Here is a 22830-nt window from a genome sequence, read left to right as displayed (position 1 = left end):
GTCTACGAGGTTGTTTTGCTGAGACGATCATACGTGGTCTCTCTCTCTCTCTCTCTCTCTCTCTCTCTCTCTCTCTCTCTCTCTCTCTCTCTCTCTCTCTCTCTCTCTCTCCATTACATGTCATACATCTCATGCACACGTGTTCCAAACGTGGAAAAACTTTGAGCAAATATAAGTAATATATATCAAACAACTCATAATTAATTAAAGAAGAAATCTATTACCTTTTAAACAGTAAAAGGTTTTTTAAACTAGGATACACAAAATAATATATGAATCCTTTACTATATTTTTTTATTATGCTATTGAAATAGATTTTCAAAATGTATTCACTTGACCAATCAGAAATCGTATGGGTATATGACGAGACGACGACATACCCCGTAATATTTTACCCTTGTATCAATTTATAGATGAGCTAAAATTTGATATATAGAGAAAACATTAAGGTTATGAATGGTGAACAGGGAACAACGAAGAATAATGCATTCTCCAACGTTCATAAAAAAATATCACAATTCACAAGGAATAAATTAATGCATTTCCTAATGTTCCTAAAAAATATCACCATTCAAAAAGAATAAATTTTTATTTTCATTCCTTACCATTCTTTTTTTTATAGAGAAATAAAGAACAAAAGTATTCCTTGTTAAATTTGAGAAGGAACAACCATTCTTTTTTATTCGTGCAATTTTATTCCTTTACGTTACTTTTCTATTCGTTCTTCTTGTTTCCAGAATGGTCACACTTGTAAAAAGGTCGTAAAAGACAAGTCGAAGTTTAAGAAAAGAAAGATCGTAAAAACAATTTTACAATTTTTACAAAAAGAAAAAACATTTTTAGAGTATATTTTAAAGTATACTATAAATCTCAAGCCCAAAACAACATGGGTAGATAGACTCCAAGAATCAACCATATATCAACACGTGTCACCTCCACAGACTTCAAACTCCATTGTCTCTGTGTGTTTGTGCTTGGCATGCTTTGCTATATAACAGACTCAAAACTCTCCTCCTCTCTTAGCATTCTCTCTCTCTCTCTTTCTTCTTATTCATCTTCATTAAACAATGCGCATTCTCAGTGGCATTCTCGTGGTTTACTTAATCTCCACTCTCCTCTTTGGTCAACTAATCTACGTGGCACGAGGAAGATTTCATTACCACAAGAGACGCGGTCTCTCGGATCCTCCTCCTCCTCCTCCAGCTGTAACCGCTAACCCACCTCAAGTCCCCTCTGACCCGTACCCAAACCCGAATCCAGACCCGGCTCCAGGAGATTCAGACTCGGGATGCATTTTTGACGTGACGTCGTTCGGGGCAGTAGGTGATGGCTCGTGTGACGATACGGCAGCATTTAAAGATGCGTGGAAAGCCGCTTGTGCTGTTGAATCCAGTGTCCTTTTAGCTCCTGAAGGCGGCGTTTTTAAAATCACTTCCACTATTTTCTCCGGTCCATGTAAACCGGGACTCGTCTTTCAGGTGAGCAACCCAAAAGCGTTTCTCCTCTTCACAAGAAAAAAGTTACTTTAACAAACAAACAAAAAGATAGTTCACCTCCTTATGTGAGAGTCGTCGTAACAAATTATCAAGAATAATCAGAAAAATCGATCAATTAATTTTTGAAATAAGAATAATCTTTGTTAAAACCCTTTAACAAAAAAAGAATAATCTTTTTAAATCAGTAATAATAATAACAACCATTTTTTACTTAAACTTGGTTGGCATGTAATTTTCTTTTCAGTACATGATTTTTCTTTTGTTGGGTTGTGAAGTTGGATGGAGTGTTAATGCCTCCGGATGGGCCAGAGGAGTGGCCAGAGAAGGACAGTAAAAGTCAATGGTTAGTTTTTTACCGCCTCGACGGTTTCACGTTTGCCGGCAAAGGCACCGTCGAAGGAAACGGTCAAAAATGGTGGGACTTACCTTGCAAGCCTCATCGGGTAATTATTTTCAGACCTAGCTATAACTTTCGCCACTAACTTTTTTTCACCGGATCACAACTATTTTAACAAACTATATTAAAATATATCTGATTATTTGTTTCTCTTCCATTTGGAAAAGATAAATGTTTATAAAAACTATTTCAAATATGACCGTGAGTCCGTGACAAAATAGAACATGGGACAAGTAAACCGTACTATTATTCCGCTCTGATTTTACATGTATATAGATATATGAAAAAAACAAGAAATAAATTAAAAGATTAATGCGTGTTTATCGTTTTCAGGGACCAGACGGATCATCGTCGTCCGAACCATGTGTTAGTCCAACTGTAAGTCGAATCAAATCAGAACCAAATAGCTAAATCTAAAACCGGTTTAATTTGGTCTAATGACCACCTTCCTATTTGCTTTTCTAGATGATTCGGTTCTTCATGAGCAACAACATAGAGGTTGGAGGATTGAGAATCCAAAACAGCCCGCAATTTCACATGAAATTCGACGGATGCGAAGGAGTGTCAATCAACGATATTCAAATCTCATCTCCAAAACTAAGTCCTAACACTGATGGTATCCATCTCGGGAACACCAGATCAGTGGCCATTCATAACTCTGTCGTTAGCAACGGTACGATTATTCTGTATATTTATTTCTCTAGTCGAATTATATTGAACGTGACAAGAGGTTCTATAAAAGTAGTAACAATCAATAATGTAGCGTTGGAAACGTATTGTATATTAATCGGGAATGAAACATTGAAACAGGGGATGACTGCATTTCTATTGGAACTGGTTGTTCAGACATTGACATTCAAGGTGTCACTTGTGGGCCCAGTCACGGGATCAGGTTTATCTCTTTTAATTCTATTTGTACAACATAAATGTTTTTTTTAACTTTAATTTGATTTAATTTCTTGAATTGATTACATTTTTTTCATGAATCTGCACCCTTAGAAAAAGAATTGATCCCACAACGAAGTCTGTTGTCTCATGGATCACGGATTCTAGCTGAATGATCTACTGAAAATCGAATTTTGGAAACTAGTTGACAGGAAATAAATAATATAATCAAAGGTCTGTAATATTTTTCTTTTGTCCTAATGAAAACCAGTTTACAAAAAAAAAGAAATAAATAATATAAACATTTCGGAATTTGGTTAAATATATTTTCTATACAAAATTATCACTTGTAATAATTTAATGTTGTCGGGTAATAAATTACGAGTACGATTAAGGTCTAAACTCAAATGTGAAGTTCTTTTAGCTGAGTTGATCTTACTATTTATTTATTTATTTGATCAACGATCTAACTATTTATTTATTTGCGTTGTTTGTGTTTTATAACGCAGCATCGGGAGTTTAGGAGTGCACAATTCTCAAGCATGCGTTTCCAACATAACCGTCCGAAACACCGTGATTCGCGATTCCGACAACGGCCTTCGAGTCAAAACATGGCAAGGCGGAACCGGATCCGTCTCTAACCTCCTATTCGAGAACATCCAGATGGAGAATGTCCTAAACTGCATCATCGTCGATCAATACTACTGCCAATCCAAGGAGTGCCGCAACGAGACGTCTGCGGTTCGAGTCTTCGACGTCCAGTACCGTAACATCAAAGGGACTTACGACGTCAGAAGCGCGCCAATTCACTTTGCATGTAGCGACACCGTCGCTTGTACAAACATCACAATGTCTGAGGTCGAGCTTTTGCCCGAGGAAGGAGAGCTTGTTGATGATCCGTTTTGTTGGAACGCTTATGGGACTCAAGAGACGTTGACAATACCGCCGATTGATTGTTTGCTTGATGGATCTCCGGTGGTGGAGGAAGGCTATAATTCGAATCCGGGTTGCTGAACGGTTGTTAATTTGCCACGTGGATGGAGGTTGATTTTTAGTTGTATATGGGCCATCCCTTGTAGGGCCTTTTAGTAGAAGCCTTATATGTGCGATGAGATTTTTAGATGGGCTTATTATTATATGGTCCGTTATATATTTTATCTATCCTATTCGTCATATATGGGCTAATGGGCTTTTTAATATTTCTTTTGCATCGAGTAATGAAACACAGACGTTTCATACAGTGGTTTATAGGTAGTTTTTTCCAGTCGGTTTAGGTGTGGGTTTATGTCATTAATTTAACTTGGTTAAAATCAAAAACCATTAAATCCAACAATCATGTGCAAGTGTGCAACTATATTCACATAAGGAAAATTTGGTTACTTTTGGGATATAAAACAAGGGTGAAAAGATGAGAACAAATCCGCATGAACTCATGAAAAGATGTATGAACTCATGAAAAGATTTGAACTAGCAGTTAATATGATAGCAAGTGAAAAAATGTTCCTTATAATTCGGGAGTATGCAAATGCCATTGGAAAGAAGGAAAACATTTGACGAGAAAAAGAAAATACTTGATATCCAATTTTGAATACTGTTTTGAGTTGAAACAAAATGACCAAACAGAACGCCAACATACAAGGAAATGTAAAACTGGGAATTTCACAATTGGAAAAAATTAAAACAGAAAAAGTACTCAAAACGCAATAATTCTCCGGTCAAATCCAAAATAACCAAAACGCAACCACCGACCGCAAACCAACGATACTCTTTTTGGCGTTTGACATAATTGCGAACTCTCAAGTCACCAGTCAAGACTCTCAGCTATATAAACAGAAGCCTCTCCTCATACGCCACATGTGGCATATATGATGAAGCAGGAGTATAATGCAGGGATTAACTTTTAAGAGGATGATCAAATATAAGGAGACAGATGAGATAATAAACCAAACCAGTGGCTTACTTCTTCTGAAGTGAGCTGGGGTCCAGAGGAATAGTACCAACAGTTACAATTGGAGGAGACCCGGTAACTTTGATGGGCAATGATCCAACTTTGACAGTGTCATTGTCTTCAGAAAGAGGAGAATCAACCACTTCAGGAGGGTCTGGGTCTGTCTTCTTGTCAGAGACAGAAGGGGATGGTTTAGACTTAGCTTGACTCTGGTTGAGGTGAGAACCAGTGGTTGGGATGGAGTCTGTATCAGTCGGGCTAACGGTGAGAGAAGTGATCTTCTTCTGAATGAGAGTACTAGTATCTTCTTTAGCACCTTCCTTTACTGTGGTCTCCTCATTCCCGTCTGATTTCGAAGGATCCTCAGAAGAGGTTATCTTGAAGGAATCCACAGAGTTTTTCTTGTTTCTGTCAGAGATATCAGGTCTGGGTACTGGTACAGGGCTAAGGAAGCTTCTGTACGGCAGCCTGTTTCTCTCATCGTGCATGACTCTCTGGCGGTTTTCGTAATACGCAAAGTCATCTAGTAACGAAGTCCTTTCCGCATGGCCTTTGAATATCTTTAGCACCTCCAGACCTTGTTTCATCATTATCTGCACAACAAACAAAACCATAGCTTAGCAAAATATTACAAAGCGAGTGCTAGCAGGAGAATTCACCTCTTGTGTGTCTCGACTGTTGGTAACCGGCTTATTCTCATTGTTGTGTAATATGATGTGCCTGAAATAGCTATTGGGAACATCTTTAATAATATGCCATTTGACAGGAAAGCTTCCACTCCATTTGTCTTGCTGCCAAAAATCCATGTCTTTCTCAAAAGAAACTGGACCAGTCATCTCAGCCATGCCACAGAACAAACCACTAGCATTGACCTAAAGAAGAAAAGCAACACATCAGAATAAGCGACAAAAGTGTTTTAACACAAACAAGGTTAGCATAAGTATGGCAAAAACTCACAGAGAAGAATAAGAATATTGGGCATTCACAAGACTTCTCGGTGGCTATTCTCTGAGCGTCTTCATATGCACTCTGCAACTTCTTGTTCCCATGCAAAGTAGACGACCAGACACTGTACTTTATGCTCTTGTGGACATCATCTTCACTATACGATTTAATCACAAAAAACTTGGCATTGCTGTAATCGATCCGGAGATCTTCTTTATTATACTGATTAGGATCGATCACAATGTTTCCTTCAGCGTCAGCATTTCCAGCTTTTGTTGTGTAAGCTTTAACAATAAGTTGACTTCTCGGTCCTTTCGATCTTGAACTTATATTTGAATGCACACCATACAGCTTGGGACGAGGATTGTTATTGTTTGTTGCAGCGAATGAAAGACCATTACGTTCAGGTGGAGGAGCAATGTCTAGTTGTCCAGATGACGAGACTCTGCTACTGGAAACAGCCTCAACGGGTTGAGTACTAACAGAAATAGCTTTTCCCTGCAAAGTTGAATACACATGTCCAAAGTCAAAATCAGAATGATATAAATACTATATAAAGGTGTGGTAATGCCATCAGTAACAAAACACTTTAAGAACTATAAAAGCAAGTATATATCCATGTTTGAACTTAATAAATTCTTTCCTATCTCATTAACATCCTTATTATCAAACTACATTACCTGGAGGGCCGGAAACGCGGTAGAAACTCTCTTCTCAGTTGATAGTGATCTGTTTTGTCCTCCAGGGTTCGGCCTTGGCTTCTCGGAGGCGTTCCTCTGGATTCCATCAGCTGCTGAAGCGTTTCTGTTCCTTGATCCTCTCCTGTTGGCTGCTGAACCAGTCTCCACCAAAGAGTTCGCTGAGCTACTGGAGACGGTATCAGGGTGAGCTGCAGCATAAGGAACAAAGGCTCCAGACGATGCAACGTTCTGGTAAGGAGGAAGAGGAGGGTAGTATTGCTGGAAAGGAGAATCAGCGCCAGGGATGTAAGGATTGAATGGGTTGTAAGGAGACTGTGCATATCCATAGCTAGGCGTATAGTATATATAGGGAGAATTATCATTCTGCCCACCCTGGATTGTAAACAAACAAAGGTGAATGAGGAGAACAAGATCAACAATGAAATGAGAAGTCTTTACTTAAGATTGGTACCTGGTACTGGAGTTGTGAACCATCTACACCAAAAAACATCTGATGGTTCTCCCATTCGCCGGGTGACTCATAACCTGAATTAAAAAAAAAAATTAGAGAACTCAAAACTGATAGCATAATGAAGATATATATATATATATACCTGTACAATAATAAGCATAATTGGGATCAACGGGGTGGTAATAGATGCCCTGGTCAGCAACAAAATCAGAGGCTTGGGCTCCCTCGGAGGTATACATTTGCTTTCTTTTTTTTTTAACTTATCAAAGAGAATGTTGTTTGGACACAAAAACACCTGCAAATTAAGACAAGAAACAAAGGTTTAAAACATGAACATTCGTAAAGAAATTAACTTCAAAGCTCGGAGATTCTTTTGTAATACAATGTCCCCCGGCAATAACAAATAAAAAAAAAATGAAAGATTCGATAAATAATTCAATTAATTAACCGCTAATTAATTGAAATAACTCGCATATATACAGAAAACACGGTGAAATTAGGCGAATTACCAGAAAATTTGGGAGAATCAGGACATGCTTAGCCTAACAAGTTCTTCGATTGATTCAAATAGGTAAAAAGAGGGGAAGGGAATAAGGCTTACGAGTTGACAAAAAAAAAGGGGGAGAAATCTCTGCGGAATCGGAACCCTAACCCTAGAATGAGAGGAGAGAGAGGGAGAAGAGAGATTCGATAAATTAAGAGAAAATGAGGAAAAAAAAGAAAACCAGAAGACGCGCAAAGGCAGATTCCCCCTAAGCTTTGATGGTGCTTAAACGCTGCGTTTTCAGCGGGTGAATCTACTACTACTTATTGACTTGTACCTTGAAAAGTCGATTTTACCCTTGTCGCTACGGTGCCGTTTTAAGGTTTTCGACAGAAAACTTATTAGGACTATAAATATATACAGACTTTGTAGTTTCAAAATTGACTAAAGATGAGCAAAATAAAAACCTCATTTAACCAGAATTCATACAAAGTTCGGTTATAAGTCGGTCGTTGTACAATACTCCCTCCGTTTCGAAATAGATGATGTTTTAGTGAGTTTTTGATGTTTCAAAATAGATGATGTTTTCATATATCAATGCACTTTTTCACTTTATCAAAAACTGTGTAACCAATGATATTTTGTAGTATGTTTTGTGATTAGTTGAATAACTTTTAATTTATATTTTAATGATATTTTTAAGATAAAAAATAATTTTTTTAATAGTTGTGCACAATCTTAAAACTTGTATTTTGAAATAGAGAGAGTATTTATATAAGAACCGACAAACCAATTCCGGTTACATTTTTCCCATAATGAAGTTATATCTGAATTAACCAAACGGACCCGATGCATGGTGTTAGATTACGACATGGATATGTACATTAGGCCATGAACTTTTTATTGGACCAATTGTTCAAGCCCATAATAGTATAGATGTTTGAAACTGATGTGTTTGGTTTTTGGACTCTATTTGCCGCCTGCCGGGGGTAACATAAACAAAAGCATCCACACAAGTTTAAAGAGACATTTAAAGAAAGAGAGCGAACCATTGTCTAAGTATCCTTTAGGAACTTGTGATTCATGTGTCGTCTCTCTCATTTCGCCAGACATGTATAATCTGGAGTTGGATCTCGAACTAACGGGTAAAGGTTGGCGTGAATATTGGTCAATTTCTTTATCAATCATTAACTTTTAGATTTTGAATCTGGCTTGCAAACTCCTCTTATTCTTTTTTTTTTGACAACTATTGTTCTTATGTTCCCTGATACTGTAATGCTTCTATTGTTTCTGTTAATACATTATAAACATGATGACATAATAGATACTGTCAAATATGAGATTGTAGCGAGTTTTACGTTTTAATTCCCCTTGGACCACTACGTTTGGGTTGAGTATAAGATGATTAACTTTCATGTAACTTTTTCAATGAACTTTACTTGAAAAAAAAATGAATCCGGTTCCAGCTCAGAGTCTGCAAAAAATGATAAAACACAACTTATTTCTTAAATATAAAAAGAAAAATACATTTTAACTGAGAAAACTAAATTCAAGAAAAGATATCAGGTTTACACACATCACCATCCTACCGACTAATCAAACTCTCTTAACATCTAAACTTAAATTAGCAAAGCGGATCCAGTTAAGATGGACTTGAAAAGCTAGGCTACTATGGCCACTGTACATTGTCTTTGAGAAAACATCCTGAAGAGATTTAGCTGCTGATCATCTGCAAAAGGAACTCAAGACATGAGAGACAAAAATGTCATGGCGTACACCTGTGTTGGTAATAAAATGTTGCAGAGCCTGTTAACCATGAGTAACAAGTAACAACCAGACTCACTAAATCAAATCAAACAGAACCGCCAAAAGTGAAAAACAGACATTGGAAAATAGAGATTGGATTTACCTGTATTGGGAAGAAGACCAGCTGAACGAGACTTCAGTTGTCCATATCTTTTAAAACCGAGTGTGACTTGTCAAGAGCAACTTTGGTCTTAGAATCAACAGCCTCGTTGATCTTCCGCTGAGGATCTTCACTAGAATCAATAAGTTGTTTTTTGTCAGTTGACTTGCGCTTAGAATAGGTAACCAGTTTGATTACTCTCTCTGGCTTATCTTCAGGCTCTCCATGATCCTTGTCAGGAGAAGGCTTCTTAAAGTCATCATGATCCACCGCTGGCTCAGACCCATCTGGTCTGCTGGTTATACATTTGGATAAACTGGTACAGTCTGTGTTGAGCCCACCATTTACAGTCCCCGGATCATTATTAGCACCATCGGTGGCTATGTCTTCCATATTAAAATCAACCATATCTTCAAGGGGTTCGGTGGCTATATCGTTCCCTGTGACTTCAGCTGCTGCACTTTCTGGTTTCTCATCATATGTGATTCCTAATTCCACTGCTGCATCACCAGTGGTGCTGCAGTCATTTACTCTTGGAGCCTCTTCTTCGCTTACGTTATTTGAAAACTCAAGAGAGTCGCTAGTTCTCTCTTTTTCTGCTTTCTCTTCCCAGATCTTAGTAGAGTTGGAGGCTTCTACATCATTTTCTTCTCCAGTTGTGGATTCAGACACGCCAGCAATTTCATCGACTGCCATTAGTTCATCTGCTGCCTTCTCTGTCCAGGATTCTATGGACTTCCCAGAATCAAGATCACAAGCTAGTGGCGGTTCCATATCAATAACGTTAGGAGGTCTAGATTCCGGTTTGCCGGCTGCATCGAATAAATCTGTACTAATCTCTGCAGTCTCAGAACGGTCATCTTCTTTGGAAAAATCTTTAGTCTGCTCTGAAGAATCAACCATATCTTTATCATCAGATGCTAGAGTTCCAAAAGTTGTAACTTCATCATCTTTTTCATCAACTTCCATCGCTTCAGAGAGATCCATGGACTTATCTTCCACATTCTCAGATGATATTAAACTATCTTTGTCATCAGGCGCTGAGAATGGTGAATCAACAGCTACAGAATTAGTATTGTTGTGTACTACAGTTCCAGTTGAATGAATCAGGCCTCTATAGTCATAGTACGCCTCAGCCTGCAGATGTCAGAACTCAGAAGAAAATCAAGAAAATAAACTAAGAGAGATCAAAAGTTAGGAATCTCGTCATTAGCTGTAGTTACTACCTTTGGTCTCGGAGATACTGCTTCAAACACATGAATTTCAGGCTCCTCACAGTAGGGAATTTGCAAGATTATGTAGGCACCTTTGTTGTTGTGTCTCTCCTCTGTATCCTGCATACAAGACAACAAATACTCACATAACCATTTGTTGAATCGCTAGAGCTTACTACAGGTTGAAAATATCACATTCAAAAATCCAATAAAGCATACCTGAAACTGAGGATGATCAGGAGCACTGAACAAAGTTATAAGCCCTTCATGGTCTTTTGAAAATCCTTCATTCATTGGTGGAAGACCATCTCGTTGTGCCCTTTTGTGAGGGGCTTCCTTGCCTCTGATGATCAACTGCCATAAAAAGAAATCACATCATGATGCTGAAAGAAGTAACAGTTTCTTCAATCACATCATGATGTTTTTGAGGACTGAGTTTTAACAGAAACTGATTGATCTAACCTTAAGATCATTGTCTTGCAGGAACTTTGCAGTGCAATCAGGACCCCACAGCAAACCAATGCCACTCTCTTTGTTAAGAAAGAGGCCGTTATCGGTTGATGGATCTGACCAAAGAATGTCACCAGGAATCAGGTTTGAACCTTCAGCAGGAGGATTGATAACACGCCTTTTGACTTTAAATAAATCCTTCAACGAGCCAAGAAGCAAGGAGTCAGGTCTACTCTCAGTCTCAAGAACACTGTTATCCTCTTGATTTTTCTGAGCTCGCTTGCGCTTTCTGCTTCGTTCTTGTTTATCAGAGAGAAAGCTTGGTACATCACGGAAAAGACCTCCATGAGCTGTAAATACCTTCCCACCAATCACAGATGCCAAAGGGAGTAACTGGAAGCATTCCAAGCACTTTTTGTAGACAACTGCTCCTTTATCTCCATACTTGGTTAATACTTCGTTTTTGAATCCATACAATGACGTACAACTCTCACTCTCGTGACTGCCACGCAGAACAAACACTCTATCCGGTAGAAACACCTAGCAGAAAATCACAAATATCCATAAAAAATGTGGTCTAATTTAATAGAAGTTGAAGGATGATTATAACCTTACCTTCCATGATAAAAGAAGTAAGAAGGTTTCCAAACCCCATGCTCCATTGTCTACATAGTTCCCATTGAACACATAGAACTGATCACCATTTGGGAATCCAGCATCCTGCATAAGGAACAGCAAATCATGTAGCTGCCCATGAAGATCTCCCACCACAACCACCTTTGCTTTGTCACTGTCTATCCTAACGCAGTTCGGCTCTTTCCTCAGGATCTTGGAGGCAGAGAGAATCAGCTCATCCAAGACGTTAAAAGGCAGAACGTTTGAGAATTCACAAGCTGGGAGATTCCTCGACGACCAATCAAAACCCAGCATTACATCACAAATCCAACTGAAAGTAAGCTTCCCTCCCGTAGGCCAGAAAAGAGGCTTCTGGGATACTGATGGTAAAGACTGCTCACATCCTGTATCCTGAACAGGTGTCATCCCTTCCGAAGGTTCTGCTAAGAGACCATCATCTATTCCCATTTCATTCAAAGGCAAGCAACCCATATCGCTAGACAATGGCTTTTGCGACATCATTGTAGGTGTAGGTTGAGGTGACATGAGAAATGGTCCTGAACTTGGAGCTTGAGCAACAGAGCCTATAATAAAGATAGTACCAAAGTTTAATAGATAAGTCTCCACAAAACTAGTTAAAGAACACATCACCAAGTCACTAAGAAAATGAATTGTATCCTAATCGTTCTTAAGGAATCCTACCAGTAGATAATGAGCCTAAAGGGGCGTTGAGTTGAAGGGCGCCTGCACACATATCAACGATATCTTGTAACGTTTGCCTCGCGGTGTCAACAGTAAGTTCCTCTTCAAGCGAAGACTTAGATCGAGCATGAATGGCTGCAACTCTCTGAACCTGCAAATTTATATTGGCTAATGAGTACAAAGCAAGGAGAAAAAAACTGATGAATCTTATGATGATGAAGATCATTACAACTTACAAGCACTTGGAAAGCAAAACCAGTGGGTAGAAATTGCCCAGGGCGTCTCTCGTTCATAGGACTAATGATCCTTCTAGTGATTTTGCGGTACCACTCCATATAAGGATCGTTATAGTCCATTGGTCTACACTCTGGCTCACCGAAAGCAACAGATGACTCACGTGCCTCCCACAATCCAATGTGTCGGCTATGACGTGCTGACCAATCATATACTGATTTGCCTCTTTTGTCAATAGAATGAAGAGCCTTTTCGTTATCACAGGGTGCTGGAACTGTTTGGTGAAGACCAAACTGTCTAAGCACCCGATCAGGACGGTGCCACTCAACAACATCAAAACAAATTAAAGGTGCCACGGTTCGCCATATGTTCTGACCGCTAAGACATATAAGAGGAAGCTTTGCTAGAAGATCTTGAGTGTAAGGCTGCCATATAACCTACATCCACATTATTAAAGAAAATCTTTTGATAATTATTCTCAGGGGACTATACGAATATAAAGAAGTTTGCCTTGTACCTATCATTATTAACATAGCTTAAATGTGATACTCTCTCCGTTTCAGATTACTTATCGTCCTAGAGTTTAAAATTTGTTTTATTTTAAGTGTGGTTTATGTGTTTGAAGCAGTTGTTTGCTAGTTTTTCCAATTTTATGCCTATTCTTTTAACTCATTAAAATCAAATAAAATAAAACAAAACAACATATTATTATTAATTAAGGATAAAAGATGAAATTTAATGATTTTTTTTTTAATTTGTGTGAAAAACCTAGACAACATATAAAATGAAACGGAGGAAGTATAAAAGATCAGTTTCATACCTGCTCATCTTTCTGCTGGTCAAATTGGTCTCTATAAAAATCCAGTCCTCCACGAGGATTCTCTTTATGACTAAGAGAAGCTCTCCACCTAGTTTTCAAGCAGTTGTATAAGCGAAACCACAAATGAAATTAAACTAAATTTGTAAGAACACAGTGAAGTACATGTCAATTTTACCTACAGCCTAATGGATCTGGCAAAGCACCATCTATGCCATCCATATACGAAGCCCCAACATCTTTAAGTCTTCCCGGACGGCCAACATGCAGCCGTTCCCAAGCCCATAACTGAAGCAGAACAAGAGGACCACAAATGGTGGAAACAGTCCTCTTGCTCGCCCGACACAGCTCTCTGTAGAGAAGTGCTAGCGTTGCACTACCCCAGCTAAGTTTAGCCACTTCATCAAAGTCCCTTAGAAGAGGGAGAAACGTCAACGCCACGTCATGTTTAGACTTATCCCCGTAAAGAAACCCACTCATCAAAGCTAATATAAACGCCCTGGTGTGACACTTCAGCGTCTCTTCGTCAGGGTCAGCAGGTAGATTCCGGAAATTATCACGCAGCCAAGCTAAGGACACATGAGAACCATGTAGATCTCCAGGGCCTGGTCTGAGACCCAAGAGGTCCTCACATAGATCAGCCCAGTTGTTTTTTGTGCTACCGGTAACCGCAGGTCCATCAACTCGGAGACCCAAGAGTATATTCACGTCTTGTAAAGTCACAGTGATCTCTCCAGCGGGGAGATGGAAGGTATGCGTCTCGGGTCTCCATCTCTCCACTAGAGCTGTTATCAGAGCATAATCAAGCTGTATAAACGCAACCTTGTACACTCCGTACAGACCAAACTCGATCAACTTCCGACACACAAGAGGCTCCAGAGGCCAATCTCGCATTCCTAATAATTTGTGTCTGCATGTCAGTTCACGAGGAGGAACCTGAAAGTAAAGCAAAGGCTCAATATTTTTTATAAGCTAAATGAGTAAAAAGTACAAGAGACACACACACACCTCATCTTCCCAAATAGCAGCTGATCTATGCTCATGTTGCCACACCAATACAGACTGATCAACAGGACCAGGGTCCAAATCAAAGCTGATTAGGCTCTGCACCTCCATCTACACAACAATACAATGTTCAGCGACTATACAAACAATAAAGAAACTATCTTTATGTACAATCACAGATTCTCTGACTTCTATGAACAGTCCCTATCAACACAAACAAACCCTAAGCTGAGACGAACTAACTTGAAAGACAATACCCATTAAAAAATTACACTAATTAACTCATGCACAGACACGAACTGAAACAAGAAACAGCAACCAAACCAAACATGTTGAACAAAAGGAATGATTGAGAAAACCAAAGGTGATTAGAGTTGGAGGCCATACCAAAGAGAAGCGTCCGTGACTCAGCAATAACGGACGTTTAAAAGAAATAACGGACCAGGCGGAGAAGAAGAAATAAGCGCAGAGAAGCGAGAAAGAGAGCTTCCAGATCCGACAGAAGTTTTCGGCTTGTTCCACGAAACGCTTTACCACTTGTAATCCTTCTAGGTCGCTCCAAGGATCTGATCTTTCTAATTACGACGCCGTTTTCGGTTAGAACTCTTTCGTAGGCCTCTAAATATCTTCTCGGCCCAAAACGAAAAGATCCCTTTATTATTTAAAAAAAAAATCAACTTCTATTAAGTATTTTATTTACAGATTTGCCATTTTAGCTAACGTGGTATCATCAGAATCATTTTCAGTTTCTATTTTTAGTGGACCTTCACTTACTAAAAAATAAATTACAATATACAGTAAAACCTCTATAAATTAATACTGTTGGGATTTTAAAATTTTATTAATTTATAGAGATATTAATTTACAAAAAAATTCTTATTTAGATTTTTTATTTTAATATATATTTATTATAAGATAAGAAAAATATTTGATTTTAGTTTATCGACATTAATTTTTATTTTTTGAAATTTGACATTTATATTAATTTTAGTTTCACTGTTAGGCTTTATGGTTGCAATGGAATTGAATAGGTTGAATATTTGATAGATTATAGATTTTTTTCACTAGAGTTCTTCACTTAGATTGTTCTTTATCCATGATCTTCATTGGTAATTTAGTTCATTGATATTAGGTTGCTCACAGATAGTAAAAGTTGGAATAGCTGCATGAAACTAATCTTTGTGAGCAAAGTGTTCTTACCCGGCGAAAGTTGATGTTAAGAAAATAACTACCTTAATTAAAATAGTTTCACTCATTGTCCTTGAACATAAACCAACTAGATCAACAAAACATGATTGTATATTCCAATACTAGTAAAATTTGAGGTTTATGATAAGTTAACGTCAATATAAATTATATAGTGTTGTATCCAGATTTTAGATTTAAGATATATTACCAAAATATTATTCACCAAATTCATTATTTATATAAATTTTAAACTAAAATTTTAAAATCAAATTAGCACTTTACCAAAATTTTGTAAATTGTTGTCTTTATAAACTTAGCCACAATTTAAACAAAATGGAATCCATTTTGAAGTTTCTAAAACTCTATATTTGAAGTTTTAATGTGTTTTTCTCCAAAAACAAAACTTCAAATTTAATTTCAAAATTATTTATATTTTACGCTATAGTCTTTATATTTGTAATAATTAATGTAAATCTATAAAACTTTAAAAAATATGTAGCACATATAAAAACATATTACAGCAATACTAATTAATAAAATCTTACGCAAAAATATAAAATTATAAATAAAAATGCATAATTAAATATTAAACTACAAGCAAAATACCACATTATTCCCTAAATAATTCATAATGCTCGGCCCCACAAAATTTATTTGGACAATATTATAGAGATTTTGGAGGTTCCGAAGAAAACTTACCAGACTATTAGTTTTGTTGTAATATTTACATTTGTGTAATAATTATATCTTGATGTACCTTTTAAAAAATCTTTTTATTATATTTTTTTTGTAATATTCTTGTTGTCTAGTTCTAGTTTTTAAATATTATAAATCTTATTTTAAAAAATTTATTTAATTTTATGTGTAAAATTTGAATTTATAAAAATAAAATTGAAATATTTATGAGATATAAAAACTTTAAAGATTAAAATGATAAACAAAAAAATACTTAAGAATCATAAATATGATGTGTGATTAATTGTAAGGACCAAAATGCAAATAAAAAGATGAAACTTCAAATTTGAAATTTTAAGTAGTTCTCAAAATTCTATATTTGGAGTTTTGAAATTTTTTTTAAGAGAAAAGAATTCTTTTTTTTTTTGGCAACAGAGAAATTTTTTTTATATTTGAAGTTATAAGGTCTTTTTTAGAGATGATTCTAGGGTGGATAAATCTCTAGTATTCATGATGATTAATTCAACAATAGTAGTCGGCCACTATATTATCGAGTTGTACGTCTGCATAACTGATATAGTTTCCAGTCTCCGTGTGTGTCACTGTCAAAATTTTAAGCTGTAAAGAAATTTTTTTTTAATCGATGTTGAAAAGTAGTCGATTTTGGTTCACACGGTTGAACAGAAAGAGTCATATGAGCGTTGTTGGATGTTGATATAAGTCAACGTACACTCTTGCTCAGGACAACTATACTACGATTCTTCTGGACTAATATGAATAATGAAATGGCAAGGAAGTCGTGTCTTTGGATTTTCCTAGAAGAAGGGGACAAAACACTCTCTCTTAAATTCAAATCTTAGCCATTTCTTTATCAATAACGAATCTTGAAGCAAACGTCGAAACCGTGTTTACTTTTTGATCCCTATTTATTTCGAAATAGTAATGGTTTTAAGAATAAAAAAATATATCAAAATGAGGTTTGGCTTCCTCTATATATGTATGACAATACTTGCAAAGACCAAATATAAGACGAAGAAGAAAATGGGTTCGAAGTCTCCAAATATTGCTGCACTTGTGTTGCCACTGCTTCTTATACTGTTCTCTCTTTCCTCTCAAGCTAGACTCGTCGAATCTAGTGGGCGCAAACTGGGTAAGTATCTTTACATGATGAATACATAGTATAATATTAAGGTATCAATGGTAATAACGCAGACAAAATTTAACGGCAGTTTTTTTTTTTTTGGTTTTAACAGTACTGTCGACTGAAAATTATTTTCGTTCACCGAATTTATGTGAAGTTTTCAATCGTAAGAAAAAATGTTTGAATATTTAAAACGGATAATCAAGCGCTCGTAGCTTGGTGGTAAAGGAGGTACAGCTGTACTGCCCGCCACCCGGATTCGAGTCTTGCCCATAACGGATTTAACATCCCTTCCGTTGGGGTGCTGGACCCCTTTCGGAGGGATAGTTAGGAATGTGACTGCCCAGATACCAGAGTTATCAAAAAAAAAAAATATTTAAAACGGATTTGGTCAAGTTTGTGAGGTTTCTTCATTAAACTTTATACGTAAGACTCGGTAAAAAATTGAATACACCCAACGTGAAATCAGTTTCTCCACCTATGCAAATCAAACATCGATCTCTATAAGAATATTTTGGATGCTAAATAGCAGCGTGGGGGTTTGGGGGAGCGCCTATCATAGGGACACCATCTTCAAACTCATGTGGGGCTTCTCCAGCAATATGGTATCCGAAACCTACGAACCCCCGACCATGCAGGCGGACTCCAGGAATTGGCATCCCTACTTCTCACCAATCTCCTTGATACGATCACTTATATACTTCGCGTTTACCTGTCTCTATGTCAGACTTTTGAAGTTATATGCAATAATCTAGTGTATGAGGTTTTATGATCTGGTTTCTTGTCTAGTGTAACCGGACGACGGTTTGTTGCCTACTATGAATCAGTGAGCGAACTAATAATGCTTATTGGAAATAATACTTAGTAAGAGTATTTTTATTCCGGATGTCTGAAGAACTACTCAAAGTACAATAAAATAAACGATTTTAAATTGTTATTTGGAGATTTAAAATCAAATAAATTATTGACTTCTTTTAAAAGATGACTCAATTTTTTTTTTTGTAAACACAAAACTAACATTTTTCTCTCTCATATTTTTTCCATTCATACCTAACATACAAAATTAGTTATGAAAGTGCAGTTCTGTAGAAAAAGAAATTGTTTTCAAGATCCCAAATAACTTAAACAACCTTATCCCATTTACTTATTTACGAAAATGTCATCACCATCAATTTTGCTAATTACTATGAACAACAAAAATTGATGCTTTCAAGTAGAATTTTTTACTCGTTTCTCTCATTATTTACACACAACTTCATTATTTTTTATTACCTTTTTCATTTCACCAAAAAACTCTCGAATTATCATTTTCCAAATAAAATTTTCATTGGACTTCCTCAATTTTAATTATTCTTGGTCATTAGCGGACGTGTATCTTTTATTCATCTTAAATAAAAATTTATAAGTGCTTGGGGAAGTTAAACACGAACTCGGTAATACTCACTTGATTTTTTAATTTTCAAGATATATTTCACGAAGGAGACTTCATGTGAACTCTGATTACCAAACAAACTTCATGTGAAGTTTGCTTGTCGATGCATATGTTAGTTTTGTAATTAACCAAGCGAGGTTGGTTTTGCAAAGTCTACTGTGTGGACACTTCACCTGAACTCTTTCTACATGTCACAAGAAGTCCCATAGGTGTCACAAGAAGTTTGCCAATTTCGCTTTCAAACTAACAAAAACGTTATTAAAATTAAAAATTAACAGACTTTAGATGAAGACTCCTATTTTCGAAAATAGAGTGGACTCCAGACAAAGAAAGATGTTAATTTATTTCTAGATTTTAGTCACACCCCTAGTTCTGAAAGCATACTTCATACTCATATAAAGTTAAATATGGTCAAGTGCAAATTTAACCTCAGCAAACTTCTTTTGACACTTAGAAGATTTCATGTGACACTTCGAAGACTTCACGGACATGCAAAAAGATATCAATTGAAGTCCCCATACAGTATAACGTGGCATGAAGTATACTTTGAAAAACAATTCCTAGCATGTGACTTAATACTTGGGCTGACTTCTTTGCTAAAGGAAATCGTGCAAAGATTTTCAAATTTTTCATCTTAATGATATAGTCTTACCCGGGGTAATTTATTAACCTAGCATGTAGAAAGAATATACTAAAGCATTGTGTTTTGTTGTTAAAAATATTTTTTATTTATCTTTAACTATGTGTTTCGTCCGCACATGCGAGCATAAACATTTTATAATTATTTGTTAATACATACATTACTAATTAAATGACTATAATGTTAATATTTTTATTTATGCTTTATTTGAATTCTTTTAAGTATTATAAGTTATTTGAAAATTTCTTTGTACACTATATTCATTATTAATAAATAAATGATAGAAGTCACTCAATATTCTCTTTTCAATTATATAAGATTCGAATTTTAGTTGATTACTACTAAGTTATGTGCTTTCTGTTTTTGAATTAAATTTTTTTTATTAAAAGGTATTTTACCGTTAACAACATAATGTATATAGGAATTGTCTTTTTATTTCAAAATATATGGTTTTAAATTTTGGATAATTCTTTATTAATTTTAATAACTTATCTAATCATGTAAATTTTAAATTTTCTTTTACTTTTTGCAATTTTATATATTTTATGTCATTAAGGATATAAACGATATAAACCACTCTAACTTTTAACTTGAAAGCTCGAATACGAAAAATTATTTTCCAAATAATAGTATAGATATAGATATGGGAATAGCTAGGGATGTGGAATACAAAATCAAAATATTTATGTTGGAGTACAGAGATATACTAGAGAAGAATTTGAATAATAAATTCATTATCTTTGGTTTTAATGAAAAGGTATTACAAATTTTGCTAAATCAAAAACTTGGTTGCTAACATTTGTTAATTATGTTTTTCCAATATACTTAACAAGGATCTAGAGGTGTAAAGAAAAAATAAGCGATTATAATTTAGCAAAAAAAAAAAGAGAGAGTAGGAACCCAATCAGAACTTATTGCTAATGTGTGTTAGTTATTTGTTTCATATAATATGACTTTTAAAAATGTGCCATATTATATGAAACGCGTGATAGACTTTTATTTTCATTCTTTGTCTAATTCATTAGGATATTTTTTTTTTCTTTCGCCTTTGTTCAATTTCTTTGTTTTCCATGGAGGTCGATTCAGTCTATTGTGTGTATACAGCTAGGGTTAAGGAAAAATATTTTTATTGAATCAAATTAATCTCTCCACAACGATAGAAATAAGTAGAAACACTCACTATATATTTGGAAAACAAAATAAAGTACAAAAACGAGTGAGAAAAGAAAAACACTATGAAGCTAAGCTAAAAAACAAATAAAAAAAGAAAAAAACGATTTTTTTAGTGATGGGGGTGGGGTCTGAAGGACTCATGTAGCCAGTTGATGAAGCGGTCGAAAGGTGACAACTGCATCTTTTTCGGAACACTTTTGGATAGTGGTCGCACCTCAACTCGAAGCTTAAGCCCAGCCTCACAATGACCAATCTTTGAGGTAATAAAATAGCGGACTCCTGGTTTCGTTAGCCTTATGAGATCTTGTCCCGCATTGTGCACCGCAACAGGAGAAGTAGTCTCGCAAGATTTGAACTCAAGATTACTGTTGATTTCAAGAACGTCATCGACCTGGTCGTTGTAGTAGAAAAGAAGATTGTCTCCCACGTGAAACTGTTTCTCCTCACTCCACTTGGAATAGAAGTCACTCTCTTCAGGAACCCTCCATTCGTTGGAGTCACCGACCTTGTAATCTTTTCCGAAAGGAAAGATCTTTCTCGGTGGTGGTGGTGGAGGAATCGGATGGTCATGGACGACCAAAACGACGAGTTTCTGTCCGGTTACGCATTGAGAATTATTTGAGGTGATGAAGAAGTGATAACCTGGTTCCGTGAGAGTCACGACATCGTGCCCTGTGTTGTAGACAGCTTTAGGAGAAAGAGAGTTGCAGAATTGGTATTCCAAACGACTGGAAACTTGAGTGACGTCGTTGACGTTGCCATCGTATTGGAACATCAGAGAATCCCCCACTTGGAATTCCTTACGCTTAGCCCAATCATAATAGGTACCGTGCTTCGCCGTCCATCCCTTCGAGTCTCCCACTTTGTAGATTTTTGCCGAGCAACAACATCCCATTAGAACCATCACGAGCACGAAGCAGAACATTCTTCTTGTTGTCGCCATTATTAATAGAAATCAGAGAACGTTGATGAATATGTGAGTAAGAAAAAACAAGGCCATAACTCTCTTTTTATAACACCTTCTAAGGAACCTAATCCTTGCCGCTTAAGGATTTTACTTGCCATTTCATTAAGATGAAAGGATTATCTAATTATAATATAATCCGGTTTCTGATATGTATGTTTTCTTTTTCTTTTTTTCAAAGATCTCTCGGATCCTTTTTTAGTTAGGCTTGTGTTTTATTTTCATTAAGCTGAGTTTGTTATTCTAGTAACTGTTTTGGAATATATTTCTTTTCTTTTTTTTTCCTTTTTCAACATAGATTCACCTAGACTTTACAAATATAAATTGCAAATAACGCTTATCTCTAATTCTTTTGATTAGGCTTATGTTTAAACTTGTGACAAAAAGGCTTATGTTTAAATTTAACATCTGCTAATTTCATTTATAATTTTAATTTTTTTTTGTCCATAATGAAAATTAGATATATATATATATATATATTTGTTTTGAAACATTTTTTTGCTAACTGTAACTAATTAACTACTCATTTCTTAGAAAGCTAGTGATTCCCTTACATTTTTTTTTACATGTTTTCTTTTAATGGAATCTATAATTTGGTTGACTTGGTTAGATCTAAGCGAGTTTCAAAAGGCCTAAAGCTGGTCTAGTTGAGTACGGTTAACATAAGGGAATTATATTAATAAGAGTTTAGTGATTCTTTGTAATATCATCAATAAACTAAGTGGAAATTATATACTTAAGGTATCCTTTTTATCCTTTATTTGGCTACGCCTACATGTAACAACGATACAACTCAGCTCACTAGTCACTTCTGACATTTTTCATTATAGACCACATATATCATACAAAGATAGTAAACTGACTCGAATTCTTCGTCTTGCGCTTTGTTGTAATGAGACGAGTTACATCATATACACTAACGCACCAAACGAGGTAAAATAAGTTGTTGATATTGTGTTAGGTTTTTCATTTTTACTGGCTTTTATTAAAATCTGGAGAGCAAGATTAGTCAATTGACTTATCAAAGCTCCATGGTCATGAGTGTAGCATCATATATAATATATAAGATTATGTGTAGTTGTCTAGGTTAAATGGTTAAATATATTTAATTTTAATATTATTATTATATTACTATATTTAATTAATTTGATTAAAAACTTTGGTTTTTCGTACCGAATCATTGGATTGATAAAATCTTCGACCAAATGGTCTGAACATATGCTTTGGTTTGGTTTGGGTTCAGCTGGTTTGGTTTGCTTCAGTTTTTTGCCACACTCCTAAAAATTCATATAATGTGGGTTATATGTCGGTCTTCTTGTAACTACTAACTACAATATTTTAACAAAACATCTGTACCGAAACAATTA

At 35.9% G+C, this 22830-nt stretch overlaps 5 protein-coding genes across 7 annotated transcripts; 2 read left to right on the top strand and 3 right to left on the bottom strand.

Moving 5' to 3' along the window:
- The first annotated feature begins 1012 nt into the window (after window positions 1–1012).
- LOC106346401 (polygalacturonase At1g48100) lies at window positions 1013–3977 on the top strand. The gene is made up of 6 exons (XM_048782022.1): window positions 1013–1478; window positions 1772–1939; window positions 2227–2271; window positions 2359–2566; window positions 2704–2785; window positions 3288–3977. The coding sequence occupies exons 1-6, from the start codon at window positions 1068–1070 to the stop codon at window positions 3790–3792; spliced, it is 1419 nt and encodes a 472-aa protein (XP_048637979.1). The 5' UTR covers window positions 1013–1067; the 3' UTR covers window positions 3793–3977.
- Window positions 3978–4327: 350 nt separating this feature from the next.
- LOC106346402 (YTH domain-containing protein ECT4-like) lies at window positions 4328–7596 on the bottom strand. Of its 2 annotated transcripts, none has more exons than XM_013785714.3 (7): window positions 7333–7596; window positions 6966–7118; window positions 6824–6897; window positions 6352–6744; window positions 5684–6169; window positions 5386–5598; window positions 4328–5319 (listed from the first exon to the last, which is right to left on the bottom strand). In XM_013785714.3, exons 2-7 carry the CDS (start codon window positions 7060–7062, stop codon window positions 4735–4737), a joined length of 1848 nt encoding a protein of 615 aa, XP_013641168.2. In that variant the 5' UTR covers window positions 7063–7118; window positions 7333–7596; the 3' UTR covers window positions 4328–4734. The 2 variants fall into 2 exon arrangements, with proteins under 2 accessions (XP_013641168.2, XP_022576281.2); XM_022720560.2 differs by having other exon boundaries at window positions 7425–7443.
- Window positions 7597–8791: 1195 nt separating this feature from the next.
- On the bottom strand, window positions 8792–14847 carry LOC106346403 (serine/threonine-protein phosphatase 7 long form homolog). The gene is made up of 12 exons (XM_048782017.1): window positions 14638–14847; window positions 14254–14361; window positions 13424–14181; window positions 13249–13336; window positions 12431–12865; window positions 12195–12345; window positions 11493–12076; window positions 10890–11417; window positions 10647–10781; window positions 10440–10547; window positions 9217–10350; window positions 8792–9036 (listed from the first exon to the last, which is right to left on the bottom strand). The coding sequence occupies exons 2-11, from the start codon at window positions 14359–14361 to the stop codon at window positions 9250–9252; spliced, it is 3996 nt and encodes a 1331-aa protein (XP_048637974.1). The 5' UTR covers window positions 14638–14847; the 3' UTR covers window positions 8792–9036; window positions 9217–9249.
- A 2183-nt stretch (window positions 14848–17030) lies between these two features.
- Window positions 17031–18191, top strand: LOC106351219. Of its 2 annotated transcripts, none has more exons than XM_022720556.2 (2): window positions 17031–17263; window positions 17784–18133. In XM_022720556.2, exons 1-2 carry the CDS (start codon window positions 17056–17058, stop codon window positions 17936–17938), a joined length of 363 nt encoding a protein of 120 aa, XP_022576277.2. In that variant the 5' UTR covers window positions 17031–17055; the 3' UTR covers window positions 17939–18133. The 2 variants fall into 2 exon arrangements, with proteins under 2 accessions (XP_022576277.2, XP_013646486.2); XM_013791032.3 differs by having other exon boundaries at window positions 17065–17263; window positions 17787–18191.
- On the bottom strand, window positions 17948–22656 carry LOC106351220 (blue copper protein-like). Its single transcript, XM_048782020.1, has one exon. The coding sequence runs from the start codon at window positions 21440–21442 to the stop codon at window positions 20609–20611; it is 834 nt and encodes a 277-aa protein (XP_048637977.1). The 5' UTR covers window positions 21443–22656; the 3' UTR covers window positions 17948–20608.
- Between the last annotated feature and the right edge of the window lie 174 nt (window positions 22657–22830).

Source organism: Brassica napus, chromosome A6, assembly GCF_020379485.1.
Source record: "Brassica napus cultivar Da-Ae chromosome A6, Da-Ae, whole genome shotgun sequence".
Classification (NCBI taxonomy): domain Eukaryota; kingdom Viridiplantae; phylum Streptophyta; class Magnoliopsida; order Brassicales; family Brassicaceae; genus Brassica; species Brassica napus.
Note: the sequence above shows the minus strand (reverse complement) of the source record. Positions and strands in the feature narration are given on the sequence as shown.

Excerpts from the sequence above, each read along its gene's own strand:
- LOC106351219 (XM_022720556.2), top strand. The coding sequence starts at position 17,056 with ATGGTTTTAAGAATAAAAAAATATATCAAAATGAGGTTTGGCTTCCTC. Across the intron at positions 17,264-17,783 it reads ATCTAGTGGGCGCAAACTGG|CAGCGTGGGGGTTTGGGGGA; the intron begins GTAAGTATCTTT and ends GATGCTAAATAG.
- LOC106346403 (XM_048782017.1), bottom strand. The coding sequence starts at position 14,361 with ATGGAGGTGCAGAGCCTAATCAGCTTTGATTTGGACCCTGGTCCTGTT. Across the intron at positions 12,077-12,194 it reads TTTAGGCTCATTATCTACTG|GCTCTGTTGCTCAAGCTCCA; the intron begins GTAGGATTCCTT and ends TCTTTATTATAG. Across the intron at positions 10,782-10,889 it reads TGCAAGACAATGATCTTAAG|TTGATCATCAGAGGCAAGGA; the intron begins GTTAGATCAATC and ends TTTTTATGGCAG.
- LOC106351220 (XM_048782020.1), bottom strand. The coding sequence starts at position 21,442 with ATGGCGACAACAAGAAGAATGTTCTGCTTCGTGCTCGTGATGGTTCTA.
- LOC106346402 (XM_013785714.3), bottom strand. The coding sequence starts at position 7,062 with ATGTATACCTCCGAGGGAGCCCAAGCCTCTGATTTTGTTGCTGACCAG. Across the intron at positions 6,898-6,965 it reads TTATGCTTATTATTGTACAG|GTTATGAGTCACCCGGCGAA; the intron begins GTATATATATAT and ends TTTTTAATTCAG. Across the intron at positions 5,599-5,683 it reads CAATATTCTTATTCTTCTCT|GTCAATGCTAGTGGTTTGTT; the intron begins GTGAGTTTTTGC and ends TTTCTTCTTTAG.
- LOC106346401 (XM_048782022.1), top strand. The coding sequence starts at position 1,068 with ATGCGCATTCTCAGTGGCATTCTCGTGGTTTACTTAATCTCCACTCTC. Across the intron at positions 2,567-2,703 it reads TAACTCTGTCGTTAGCAACG|GGGATGACTGCATTTCTATT; the intron begins GTACGATTATTC and ends ACATTGAAACAG. Across the intron at positions 2,786-3,287 it reads GGGCCCAGTCACGGGATCAG|CATCGGGAGTTTAGGAGTGC; the intron begins GTTTATCTCTTT and ends TTTATAACGCAG.